General features: G+C 33.6%; 1 protein-coding gene across 2 annotated transcripts in view; it reads right to left on the bottom strand.

Moving 5' to 3' along the window:
• Positions 1 to 3,802: 3,802 nt before the first annotated feature.
• The window catches only part of LOC133195795 (uncharacterized), a 103,307-nt gene continuing 92,318 nt past the window's right edge, over positions 3,803 to 14,791 (bottom strand). For both annotated transcript variants that reach the window (XM_061331740.1, XM_061331741.1), the window contains one exon: positions 3,803 to 4,347. In XM_061331740.1, the coding sequence (XP_061187724.1) occupies positions 4,229 to 4,347 (119 nt within the window). In that variant the 3' untranslated portion in view covers positions 3,803 to 4,228. The remainder of the gene's footprint in view (positions 4,348 to 14,791) is intronic.

The raw sequence follows: 14,791 nt of genomic DNA, 5'->3' as shown, positions 1-14,791 counted from the left end.
TCAAGATATTAATGTGGCAAAATATTAACCCCCACAATTTTTATTCTATTTGGGGAGAACAAGTGGTGTCCCCATGTACCGTATATTCTTGCCTATAAGTCAGTTTTTTGGGATTGGTATTTTAGAGGGTCAATCCCTCTAATATAAGCTTAAAAAATGCAAAGGGATTATAGGTGGACAGACTTATAGGTGAGTATATACGGTAGTCTTCTTCAGTTGAAAGAGGGGGTTCAATATATTATGACCATAAAACATTGATTCCCCAAAAATTTTGATTTAAGAGGGGGATTCAAATATTATAGTTGCAAAGTACTGTCCCCCATTACAATTTAGTGGTTAGGAAGAGGGAGTTTTAAAGTATTATGGTATTATGCTTGTTTAGAAAGAGAGGGGGTTCAAGATATCATGACCATAAAATATTGATGGCCCTCTGAATTTTTGTCATTTGGGGTTCAGCAGAATAGTGTTTGTGAAATATTCAACCCCGTAAGAGTTCTCAAAATCTGGGAATAAAATAATATGGCTGTTAAAAACAACCTCACCCTAAAGGTTAATTGTGGGGTTGGGGTATATCGATTGAACAGTAAAGATATCATAAAATATTGATGACCCTATTGTATGTTTGTGTGTGTGTTTTTTTTCATGGGGAGTGTAATAATTTCAAGTCATTATGATTGCAAAAATATTGAATTTCTGTTACACTTTTGAGGAGTTGGGTTTTAAATATCATGGCTGTAAAATATTGACCCCACTTAAAGGTTCATGGAAACTGTTTTCAAGATACAATGGCTTTAAAATATTGACCTTCCCTCTTACATTTTAATTTTTCAATAGGTGGGTGGGGGTTCAAGATTTTATCCTTGCAGAATTCTGACACCTCCTCCCCTTTTTTTACTTCAGTGGTCAAAAAGAGGGATTCAGATTAATATGGCTGGTAAATATTCTTCCCCAATTAGACTTCCTTAGGTACTCATTTCTGTTTAATGTTGCTCTCTCCCTTCATAATGATATTTTTTTGTAAGAAAAAATTTTGTTTATACATAACTAATTAGTTTTCATGTGTACATAATATTATCTCTCTCTATATATATATTGTTGGTACTATTAACGAAGCATTGGTTCAACATTCATTGTATAAAGCCATGTAGTAGGGATTACATTCTAGTCTATGTAAAGTTGTGTACATCTAATTGAACTCGTAAAACAATCATTGTTTGACACTTTGATAAGGAGGCTATTCTTAGAAAAGATTATCTGTTGTAGGAACCAGTATTCCTTGACCATATTAGGTAATGCATTGTGTAATGGGCAGCAACATCTCTGGTGATCAGTAGTCACGTAATCTCGAAAAACCAATCCGCATCAAATTTCACTTACCATCACCATTCCTTTGTTTTATCTTAAGCTGGATGTACATGCTCTGTGTTTTTGTTTCGTTATCCCACCCACCTTCCCCATACTTCACCTTTTCATAATGCTAAAGAAAAAGTTTATTACAAATGCCATCGTTGGGGCTCTCACAATAGTTTGTATTGTCGCCTGTTTACCCCCAATTCAGATAAATTTTTCTGCATTATTTAATTAATTAAATACATATAGCTACCCGCTGGTGTCAACCCGGGTCATTTCATGTAAATCTGATGGTGTCAACCCAGGTATCTCAAAAAATTTAAACCTGATGGTGTCAACCCAGGTTCCATTCATTAAAACCCGATGGTGTCAACCCGGGTACCCTTACTCACAACCTGATGGTGTCAACCCAGGTTTCTATGGTTACAGTGGAACAATTTCCTGATGGTGTCAACCCAGGAATTTGTTTTGACTTTATATGTGAGTAGCCCCCGAGAAGGCCAAATTTATGTGGTACATGTATAAAACAAGATGGATGTATGATTTTTATTATTATTTTTGTATAAATTTTTTAGCTTATTGAGTGATTGTGAACATTGTAGTTTCATGTTTTGATTTGTGTTAATAAATGTTGAAATTTCAATTGCTTTTACTATTTGTATAAATAACACCAAATATTCCATGTAAGCTAAACACCCCTCAGACTGGGCTACCCAATTTTTTACACTCTCTAAACACTGTATTGAATAATATAGAAACCATCAAGGGGAAACAATAGACAGTTGGTATTGTTGACCTCCAATGACACCTCCCTGTGTACACACAATACACAGGTACTACATCCCTGTTACCTCCTCAATGGAGAGATACTACATTGCTCCTTGAATTTTCTTTTTTCAAATTGTAAATTATACAAAAAAAAAAAATAAATAAATAAATAAAAAAATTAAATACGTTATGGGATGAAAGACAGAGAAATAAATATTTCATAATTGTTTTTCCATCAGACATATCAAGTTATTTTAGTTATTTGATGTAGAAAATTTGGGGTTTGATGGTAAAAGACAATTATTTTTAATTTCCTGGTGGCAATTTCAGACTTCAATATTTTGATTATATTATTTTACTCTCACTTCTTTAGGTATTGCACAGATATAAAAAAAAAATACAATTTTAATATAAAGATACCCATTAACCCTTGAGATCTAACAATTAAATCAAAGTGAGTGTGTGTGAGACGGGTGTTAGATACTTTCACTTCCTTTTCCATAGTAGCCTTTAAATGGAGGTTCAATACTTCTCAGCCATAATATTTTCTATCCTTTATAAAATGTTGTGGGGTTGAACATTTCACTGCCATATCTTTAACCCCCTCTTACCATTCAAAAATTATTTTTAGGTCAATAATTTTTAAACAACCTCCTAAACACATATATGTCTAATAGGGGGTACAACATTTTACAGCCATAAATCCTATCTTAAACCTCCACCCCACCCTACCAAAAAAAAAATTTAAATTAGGACGTACAACATTTCAAGGCCATAATCTTAGGAACCTCTATGCTTTAAACAGAGAATGTCTGTAATGGGAATATTATGGGATTCAAAATATTATGGCCATAAGGCTAAAATATAATGAACCCAGGGTTCAAAATATTATGGCCACAAGGCTATAATATATTGAATCCCGGGTTCAAAATATTATGGCCATAAGGCTATAATATATTGAACCCCGGGTTCATTATATTTTAGCCTTATGGCCATAATATTTTGAATCCCATAAATGATAATATTCCCATTACAGACATTCTCTGTCAAAATATTATGGCCATAATATTTTGAACCCCAGGATCAATATTTTATAGGGGGGTTCAGTATTTCACAGCGATATTTTGAACCCGGGTTCAAAATATCGCGGGGTTCAATATATTATATGACACCGGTTTCAATAAAGTTGAGTATTTTCAACTCGTACATAAAATTTCAGGGTTTGAAGGTAGTAAAAACTCGATATTTTAAGAAATATTTCACCTACTAACTTGAAAATAAATAGGGTTCTTTTTTTTTCATATTTTGCCATTTCGTCTTTATTAAAGGTCACAGTAACCTACTTTAAATGTGTTACACACCTTTTATCCAAGATGCATCACCTGACAAAGTTTAATTATTCTAGGCCTCATAGTTTTAAGTATGAGCCATACACAAAAAAAACTAACAGACAAATGGCAGGGACATGAATGTCATACCATAATATGTCCAGTCTTAACACGGGCATATGAAAAAAACAGAAAATTTGTGGATAGAAGAATGACAACAAAAGACAGTGATTATTATAGAGCTCCAGTAAATCCCTACGGAGCCCTAATAACAACTGACACATCACACGATGAAGGACAAAAACAGACAGCATTATGTCACAAGTGACTCTGGTGAACTAAAAAAGAAAATGTAATCAATTTTAAAACATGATTTATTTTCTTCATTCATACTCTAATACTTACGTTAATATCTTGAACTAAAGATGATAATATTCTTGCATAATTTTTTTTCCTTCAAAACTTGACTTTTCCAAATGACATTTCTATAATTTCAAACCCCGGGAAATGTTATACTTTTTTATCAATTGGTGGTAAATTTTTGTGCTATTCATGAGTCATGTGACTACACATGTATTAGCATTACAACTTGAATTCTAAAATCTCAGAACAGATTTCAATCAAAATAGTGATTTAAATTCAGCAAACAATCTTGAAAACAACCTTGATTTCAGAGCCTGCTTCAAACAAAGCATCCTTTTCAACTTTACACATTTAAAGTTAGTTTTTATGAAGTTTAGAGTACAGTCACTCTTTTCAAGTTTTCACATCTCCTGACATTATCATACAGATAATATTCGTCTCCGTTTATTTTGCTCGTTCATGATCTTTGTACGGAGTTGCAATAAGGTACATTGAATGTTGGAGTGTTTGTCTAGGTAGGCCTTCAATTCTGCTTTGCCTTCAAAAAAAAAAAATAATGTTGAAGTTTTTGCTGTTGTAATAATAACAAGTACAAGGAATTTGATTTTCCCCAAACCTCTTTAAAATAAGAGGCCCATGGGCCCCAACACTCACCTTACTTTATTCTACCATAGTAATGGACAAAGAAAGTTGGCACATTAGACAAGGCAGAATCAAATTACTGATAATAACCTGAGAGGTGTGGATGTTGCGTTTGTAAAAGGGAACTCAAAGGCAAATGGAAAATGGTCATTAAGTGCCAAAACTATAAGGAACCTCCTGATGTATATTGTTCTTTTAGGAATCAAAATGAACAATGATTGGAATAACTGTAAATATATTTTATTTAGTGTGTACAATATTTGGCAGAAATTGACTTTTCAACAAGTTAGCATAAGTTTGATTTAGTGCATATCTGAATGTGCTGGATACATTAAGGTTGTTCTAAAACTGAGCTCATATCTTTTACAGAAGTTAATGTATTTATAAAATTTTCTGGGTTAATAAAGTCACTTTATCAAAACCTTTATTTAAGTGTGTTGTTGGTTGATAAATTACTAAGTTTGAAAATGATTACTTGAAAACAATTCAAGTAATAATAAGAATTGTAGCACTGGAACAATTTCTGACATCAAAAAGATGAATATAAGTTTTTCTGGGGAAATAGACAATAGGTGTCAAAACAGTATTTCAGTTGAGGTTAATGTCAAAACATGGCTGATGCAAATTGATCCCTTAATCTCCCCAATTTGGGCATTTTTGCATGAGACTGGAGCTGAATTTTCTTTATTAGATGAAAAATTATATGTAAACTTCCTGTATTTACCAGATTCATTGAAATTTATGGCATGTTGATTTTTTTTTTTTACATACTTTTTTTTAGGGGGGAGTGATTAGGTCCTGCATTTGATTTTCAAGCACCTGCTTGACTTCAACCGAAACAAACTTGCTTGCCTTGCTGGATGGCTATGTGTTTTTTGGTACTAAAATCTTCATAAAGAATTGTTTTACAAGATCTAAACATTGGCAATCAAAGATTACGAAGCTCATCTCATCGAACGTAATCTATAAGTAAGGCATATTTCACATCATATTTTTTTTTCTAGTTAGTGTACATCCCAAGATCAATGTCCATGAAAGTTTGGTTTAAGTAGGACTTAAAGTTACATGTACTTGGAAATAGACCTGCTCAAAAAACTTTTAACCTGTTTACTAATCAAGAAATTTTGGTCAATTCCAACATCCAAAGCAAGTCTGGAAGTTTTCATCCTTAGATGCACCATCTATGCAAGTTTAATTATAACAGGCCATAATATCATATAGCTACTCCAAAACATTACCCTGGTCACTCATCTGGAAAATGTAGGTCAGATTCAGAATCCAAACCAGATGTGGAAGTGTCCATCCTTAGATACATCATCCATGCTAATTTGGTTAAAATATGGCTAAAATTCACTCATGTGGAAAATCTAGCTCAGTTCCAGCATCCAAAGCAAGTGTGGTAAAGTCCATCCCTGGATGCATCATCCATGCAAGTTTGGTACCGGTAGGGCTTACAGTTACATGTACCTGGGAATGGACCTGCTCGAAAAACTTGGTCACTCATCTGGAAAATGTAGGTCAGATCTAGCATCTGAAGCAAGTGTGGTAGTGTCCATCCCTAGCTGCATCATCGAAGCAAGTTTGGTGAGCTAAAGTGAGCTTAAAAGGAAACCTCTCAAAATTTTAAAATTAAGACCACCTACTCAAAGCTGTACACGTTTGGTAAGAATATATAGCAAAATTTAATACTGTAGTGCAACCTCAACAGAATAAAATTCTTTAAATCATCATAAGGATTCTAGATAAAAATGCAAAACATCTTAATAATTATGGCACGATTTAAAACACAAAAATGTACAAAGCATATACAGTAAACAGCAAAGTGATTTTCATTCCCTGCCACTTAAAAATAGGGGTAGAGCAGATCTCATAGAGAAAAACAATATCCTCTATAATATTTTAATAATATATTCGAGTCTAATATGTAACTTTAAACTGGTCTGTATATCAAAATAACATTTGTTCGTCCATAGTCAGAAAATCAACGTTTCTGAATTTAGCAGAACTGTAGGAAATTAAATTTATAACAGATCTACTTAAATTCAATATATAGATATGTACGCAGCCTAAATCAGATAGCTAAAAAAAAAAACAAGATGTGTTTGTGAAATACTGATGCCCCCGTATGGCAACTTAAAGTGAAAGTTTAAACTTTCTCAAAGGCAACTCAAATATGCTGGTACCCAAAGTAAGGTCTTTCACTGAGGAATATACCTGTGAAACATGAAAGCCCTAGCAGCAACCATTGAAAAGATATGGAAAAGATTAAAGTTTTTCAAAAGTAAGTCACACATCAAGGTCAAATTGTCAAAATTAATGGTGCCCAAGGCAAAGCTTTCTCACAAGAAATACCTATGCGAAATATGAAAGCCCTAGAACCAACCATTCAAAAGATATGGCCAAAGTTAATTTTTTTCAAAAGTAGGTCCAACTCCAAGGTCACGGTCAAAGGGTCAAAGTTGTTGGTACCCAAATAAGGTCTTGTCAGAAGGACTGCATATGTGTAGTATGAAAGCCCTAGCACCAACCGTTCAAAAGAAATGGCCAAGATAAAAGTTTTCCAAAAGTAGGTCAAACTACAAGGTCAAAGGATCAAAGTTGTTGGTATCCAAAGGAAGATCTTGTCACAAAGATTACACATGTGAAGAATGAAAGCCCTAGCAACAACTGTCCAAAAGATATGGCCAAAGTTAATGTTTTACAAAAGTAGGTCAAACTCATAGGTCAAGGTCAAAGGGTCAAAGTTGTTGGTATTCAAAGGAAGGTTTTGTCACAAGTATTACACTTGTGAAGTAAGTAAGCCCTAGCACCAACCGTTCAAATGTTATGGCCAATGTTAAAGTTTTTCAAAGTAGGTCAAACTCCAAGGTCAAGATCAAAGGGTCAAAATTGTTGGTATTCAAAGGAAGGTTTTGTCACAAGTATTACACTTGTGAAGTAAGTAAGCCCTAGCACCAACCGTTCAAATGTTATGGCCAATGTTAAAGTTTTTCAAAGTAGGTCAAACTCCAAGGTCAAGATCAAAGGGTCAAAATTGTTGGTATTCAAAGGAAGGTTTTGTCACAAGTATTACACTTGTGAAGTAAGTAAGCCCTAGCACCAACCGTTCAAATGTTATGGCCAATGTTAAAGTTTTTCAAAGTAGGTCAAACTCCAAGGTCAAGATCAAAGGGTCAAAATTGTTGGTATCCAAAGGAAGGTTTTGTCACAAGGATTACATACCGTATGTGAAATATGAAAGCCCTAGCACCAACCGTTCAAAAGTTATGGCTAAGGTTAAAGTTGGGTAAAATTTTGTAAAACTGGACCAAACTCCCAGGTCAAGGTCAAATATGATGGTACTCAAAGAAAGGTCTTGTCACAAGGAATACACAGGTGAAATAAGAAAGCCATAGCTCCAACCAATCAAAAGTTACGAGCAATGTTAAAGTTTTTGTGGACAAACAGACAGACAGATGGACAGGGCAAAACTATGAAAAACTATATACCCCCGAATCTTCGATACGGGGGCATAAAAAAAGCGATTTCGAATAAAATTCTAACCTTTTAATTAAAACAAATGGACATAGAACTCCAGAGGCAACTTAAATATATAAATGTATTTCAATGTTCAAGAACTACAACAAAAGCTAGACGTGTAAAAATGTGTAAGTGGATAAAAAAAATCTACGACAACGTTCACCATCTGCAATGTCACATCTTTATTTCTCTGTTGTAGGAAAATTGCCAAAAGGACCTTTTGTCATGGCGGCAATCACATGTCAGACAAAGTCACATACATTCACATGGTGTTATACTGAAATTGAACAACTCTTTTGTCATTTGAAAATATATATTTTATGTGGCTCAGTTAGGTAAATTTATAAGTTGTTTCCTTTCTTAGACCCCCCTTAAAATTTTCTTTCATCATGTTCAAACAATGATCAGCACAAAGTGTGTGGTTAATATCCCCCCCCCCCCCCAACTCAACAGTCCTGTTTAATCAGCAGTTTATTTACTTTGTGAAGTTATTAAAGTAAGCTTAATTTTTTTTATTTAATTTCAATGAAGCTCTCAGAATTTAAAACAGACACATAAATAAAGTTGACCAAAGATGTGTATTACGTAATTTGATATCATTTCACAGGTATTATGTGCAATGGAGCGTTACTAATCCCTATCGATTGTCTCCTAAGGTTGAAATTCACGAGATAATCAAGCCATATTGTGCATGTTGTATGTAAAAGATCAGCAATGAAGAGTTTCTACACAGAATCAAAATTTAATATGTGTAAAAATACTGGTAGTCAGGGGTATGCCAAATGTCACTTTGAACATTCTAAGTAATTATGATTGAAAATCCCTAATATTTTTTCATTTTTTTTTCGATTAGCGGTCTTGAAAAATAATTAGAATACATAAAAATTTTGAAGAGTGTCCAATGATCAAACAGAACATTTTATTCCTTCATTAACACAATCAATACTGAATGAAATACAATGAAAACCAAGTTTGGCGAATCTAATTTGCTCAATTGTTTTAATAGGTGAAGGTAGACCAGTACATGTATATAATTATACGAGTGTATAATGATTTTCCCGTTATTTCCCGATGGTGACACGGAGCACAGGGTGGGTGTGACTGGTTGGCAGCGGATGCTCATTTCTCCCTGGCACCTGATCCCACCTCTGAATTTTTTAGAGGTCCATGTTTGCTCTGCTCCAAAATTTGTATTGTTTAATGGACTTCTGAGCTTGAATACTGTTCGTTATCTCCATATCTTTCATCTAAGCAAATGTATTTAAAAAATGTGATAGAATCCCGGCAATGGATGAAATGGCCTCCTATTACAGTGTAAATAGCATTGAGGGGGAGGTTTGAGTGGCTGCTGGCTGCTTAACACAGGTGGACATTTGTTCCAGTTAATATATATAGGAAAATTGTCAGGGGGAATTGATAGTGGCTGCTGGTCATTGGTGGCCGTTGATTACAAGTGGCCGCTAAGACAGTTTTGTACCAGTAATCATTTCTAAAAAAAAAATGTAAATGTCAATTCAGACGAGTGCCACATATAAACATTTTAGGCTGACAGTTAAAAATTTGGTAGATAAATGAAAGTGTTTTCTATTGGTGAAATTAGTGAAAAGTCATACTGGTGTTTAAGTTAAATAATTAAACTAATTAATTTAAATATTATGTACATAAAACTGACTGTCTCCAATCTAGAATTGGAAATCGTCATTACATGCTACGACTGAATTCACTCTAAATTTGAAAGTAAATACAACACTTAAGTTCAAAGAAAACCAAAAGCTGACTGATTCAAAGCTATATAATGTGAACACAAGGCTGCCAACACCTGCAGTTTAATATTTTCTGCAGGCATTCCAACATGATCATTTTGGGCTAACCAGAAGTCTCTGATGAGACTGTAGCTCTACTGGTTTGTATATTAGCAAAGGAAAAGAAAAGTAGCACTTGGACTTGAAACTTTGCAACAGCAATAAATAGACTAATGATCCTTGGTTTTGTCTCTTTTTGTAGCAAGACTTATTGCAATCAGACTAAAACTGTAGGAAGAGTAACCTTTTAAAAAAAAATTACAGAAATCTTGATTTTAGTAACCATAGCAACATCATTTATCAAAATCAATCAAACTGATAAAGACAATTACCCCGTATGTATCTCAGTATAGTCTATTTGCATGCCAAGTTACATTCATTTGAAATTAAAGCAAAACTATAGAAGGATTACCATTTCGAATAGTCGCCAGTGTGGCGCAGTGGTTAGAGCATCTGCTCTAGAGTCACGAAGTAAGAAGTTGATTCTTATGTCGAGGGTTCGAATCCCACTGTGGGACGTGGAGACTGGTCCTTTGGATGAGACCGTATAAACCGAGGTCCTGTGTCGCAGTAGGTGCTGGCACAAAAAAGATCCCTCACTGCTCAATGGCCGAGTATAGGAAAAAAATTTGCAGCTCTCCACCAGCAAAGTGGTGGCGTCTCCATATGAGTGAAAAATTCTCGAGAGGGACATTAAACAACATACAAACAAAACCATTTTGAATGTATTTCACAGAAATTTTTTTAGTAACCATGGCAACACTTCATAAAAATCAAAAAAAAATATAGAGAATTATGTATCTCAGTGTAGTCTATTTGTGTGCCAAGTAATACTGAAATCAGACCAAAACTATAGGAGGAGTAGCATTTTAAAGGAATTTCACAGAAATTTCTATTTTCAGTAACCATGGCAACACTGTTCAACCAAATCAAAAACTGATGCATTGAATATTGTATCTTAGTGTAGTCTACTTGTGTGCCAAGTTATATTGCAATTAAACCAAAACTGTAGGAGGAGTAACGTTTTAAAGGAATTTCACAGAAATTTCTATTTTTAGCAACCATGGCAACACTCCTCAACAAAATAAACCAGAAGTCTCTGATGAGACTGTAGTTCTACTGGTCTGTACGTATAACAAAGGAAAAGTAGCACTTGGATTTGTAACTTTGCAACATGCAGCAATAAATAGAATTATGTATCTTAATGTAGTCTACTTGTGTGCCAAATTATATTGAAATCAAACAAAAACTGTAGGAGGAGTTGCATTTTGAAAGTATTTCACAGAAATTTCTATTTTAAGTAACCATGGCAACACCATTCACTGAAATCAAAAACCAATAGACACTATTATGTAACGTAGTGTAGTCTAATTGTGTGCCAAATTAAATTGAAATCAGACTTAAACTGTAGCAGGAGTAATGTTTTAAAGGAATTTTACAAAAATTTCTATTTTAAGTAACCATGGCAAAACCATTCTTCAAAATCAAAAATCAATTCATCAAATTATGTATCTTAGTGTAGTCTACTTGTTTGCTAAGTTATACTGAATTCAGACTAGAACTGAAGGAGGAATTGCGTTTTCAAGGAATTTCACAGATATTTCTATTTTTAGTAACAATGGCAACACCGTTCATCAAAATCAAATACCAATGCACTAAATTATGTATCTTAGTGTAGTCTACTTGTGTGCCAAGTTACATTGAAATCAGACCAAAACTGTAGGAGGAGTAGCATTTTAGAGAAAGAACGAGGGCGTTTTTGATTGACATTCGGCAGGAATCAACGTGCACTTGAAAAGTGAAAACTTTATTGTACTGTCAAATAAAATTTTAACTCTATTTTGATGTATTATGTTCCTATGAAATAGGAAAGGAAAATATTTTCCTTTCAGTGTGTTTTGATTTTCTTAAAAATAACCTGAAACATAGCTAGATGAGTCATTTTGTACAAAATCTTACATTTTTCAACACGTTTTTCTAAAAATTTGCTAACTCTGGATCATCTCTCCACGATTTTGAAAAGACATTTGTGTGCATTTGCATTCAAAGAAACGAACAAACATTTGTAAAAAATGGAGAGAAGACCCAGAGACTATAAAAAATGAACTTTTTCCAAAAAAAAATACCAATGTGTAAGTGTGTTGCTTCTTTGTCATTTTAAATTCCGTAATGTTTGTGTAGCGATGATAGCTCAGTAGTATATGTTACCAGTCCTGCGCACTAAGGTGTCGATCCTCGCATGGAGCATTTTATTTTTTTTATACAAACAATCAAGTTGTTTATCGGTTGAATTTTATTTACTGATTTATAAGTTTTAAAAGAGATAAATTTTGGTCAGTTGCACAGGGAGCGAAAGCAATTTTTCAAACCTATTGAAACTTCATTTCATATATCATATCCTATTATCTTGTTAGGTGTTTATTATTTATGTGAAGTGTTACTGTGTTATTGTAACTATTAAGATAAGTGGACTAAAATATTTCAAATTTGAAAGCTATTTCAAAATAAATCTTAACATTTTCCTATCTGCATTACTTTATAAAATCTGTCCACTTCTGGTAAGCCGACCAAATCGTGGACATTTAAACCAAAAATGTTTCGTACACATGATTCCTGCAGATCGCACGCCAAATATGCCCATCTTCTTTTACAGAAATTTCTATTTTTTTATATTTATTTACGAGGGGTTATCAAAAAGTTCGTGGACTAGCGTCATAAAATTAAAACCACTTGAGATACATCAATGAATTTTTAAACAATAAATAAGTATCTTCTTTTCTATCTGTAAAATAAACTTTGAATCATAAGTTTTATTTTTTAGCGAATCGTAAATGTTTTTGTAAGCAATGGTATGTCCAGACGGCGCAACCTCGAACATGACGTATTTTCTACCTATCTAACTCTTCTTATATGAGCATTTCTCATCTGAAAATTCCATTAAATCACTCATGTGATATGACAAATATTTTCCGTATAATTTGCGTTGCAATTTTGCCTCATTCTGTATATTCTATGTAATTTTATCGTAAATTTTATATGCAATGTCCAAACAATAAAGGGGTTAAAAATGACGTCGAAAGGGGGTAGGGTGTCATTTTACAACATTCTTTAAAGTTTCAGCCCCTGGAAAACCTTGCATAGACCTAGAAAATGTTTAAATATGCTACAAATAGAAATAAAATACATCCAGAGTACTTGTTTTTAAATACCAAAAACAATTCAGCAAGAAAAGAGACACGGTTAATGTCTATTTGTCTGTCATGTCGAAAAGTAAAGTTGATCATTGGTTGACATTTAACTCCGACAAGAAAATTATGCTGGCAAAACCAAGCGAGGATCTTGTCCTTTGTATAGATTTAATATTTACAATATTAATGCATTGAAAGCAGCTGGTCATGACATTGTAAAGTAATATATAAACAAGAAGGGTTTAGTTCTCTACTTTACTCCAGAGAATCTCATCAAGATAAGTGTATTGAGGCAGAGAAAACGGGCACTGAGAATAATGACGTTGTCGGACGTCGTGAAACTAAAACGGCGACAGCGCCGGATGATCATATATTGCCCTTTTTATTTTATGATAATTTGGCAAATCATCAACATATCAAGCTGAAATTTTCAGCACTTCTTAAACTTTTGTTGTTTTATGTTCCCTATAAATTTTGTAATCAACGACTACATAGTATTTATTTTATTGCATCAGTCCACGAACTTTTTGATAAACCCTCGTATATCTTTTATTTTTATGGCAACACCATTCATCGAAATCAAAAATCAATAGTCTACTTGTGTGCCAACTTATATTGAAATCAGACCAAAACTGTAGGAGGAGTAGAGTTTTAAAGGAATTTCACAGATATTTCTATTTTTAGTAACCATGGCAACACTGTTCATCGAAATCAAAAACCGATGCACTAAAATTATGTATCTTAGTGTAGTCTACTTGTGTGCCAATTTATAATGAAATCAGACCAAAACTGTAGGAGGAGTAGCGTTTCAAAGGAATTTTACATAAATTTCTATTTTTAGTAACCATGGCAACACTATTCATCGAAATCAAAAACCAATGCACTAAATTATGTATCATAGTGTAGTCTACTTTTGTGCCAAGTTATATTGAAATCAGACAAGTTATATTGAAATCAGACCAAAACTGTAGGAGGAGTAGTGTTTTGAAAAATTGTTTACAGACAGACAGACGGACGGATGACAGACACCTTACCATCGCATAAGCTCTTCTGGTCTCTGACCAGTAGAGGTAAAAATGGATGCACTGAATAATATATCTTGAAGTAGTCTACTTGTGTCAAGTTTTACTGGAATCAAACTAAAACTGTAGGTGCGTTTCAAAAGACTTTCACAGAATTTTCTATTTTTAGTAACAATGGCAACACTGTTCAACAAAATCAAAAACCAATTCATTGAATAATGCACCTTAGTGTAGTCTACTTGTGTGTCAAGTTATATTGAAATCAAACCAAAACTATAGGATTAGAACGGTTTTTAGGAATTGCACAGAAATTTCTATTTTTAGTAACCATGGCAATACCGTTCTTCAAAATAAAAATCTGATGCACTAAATTATGTATCTTAGTGAAATCTGCTGTGTGCCAAGTTATACTGAAATCAAATTAAAACTGTAGGAGAAGTAGCATTTTAAAGAAATTTCACAGAAATTTCTATTTTTAGTAACCATGGCAACATTGTTCAACAAAATCGAAAGCCAATCCACTAAGTGATGTATCTTAGTGTAGTCTACTTGTATGCCAAGTTATATTGAAATCAGACCAAAACTGTAGGAGGAGTAGCATTTTGATAAATTATTTACAGACAGACAGAGAGCTAGACAGACGGACTGACGACGGATACCTTACTATCACATAAGCTTTCTGGTCTCTGACCAGAAGAGCTAAAAATGAGCCATTTCTCCTGTCTTCCATATCAACATATCATGAGCTTTTAAATTAGCCAAATTAGTTTTTACCCAATTGGTACTTGAACTCATGTCAGAACAATTTT

Source organism: Saccostrea echinata, unplaced genomic scaffold (assembly GCF_033153115.1).
Source record: "Saccostrea echinata isolate AGI-Se365-2 ecotype Australia unplaced genomic scaffold, CSIRO_AGI_Sech_v1 ptg000029l, whole genome shotgun sequence".
NCBI lineage: Eukaryota > Metazoa > Mollusca > Bivalvia > Ostreida > Ostreidae > Saccostrea > Saccostrea echinata.
The sequence above is the reverse complement of the archived record's forward strand: the minus strand, read 5'-3'. Positions and strand labels throughout refer to the sequence as shown.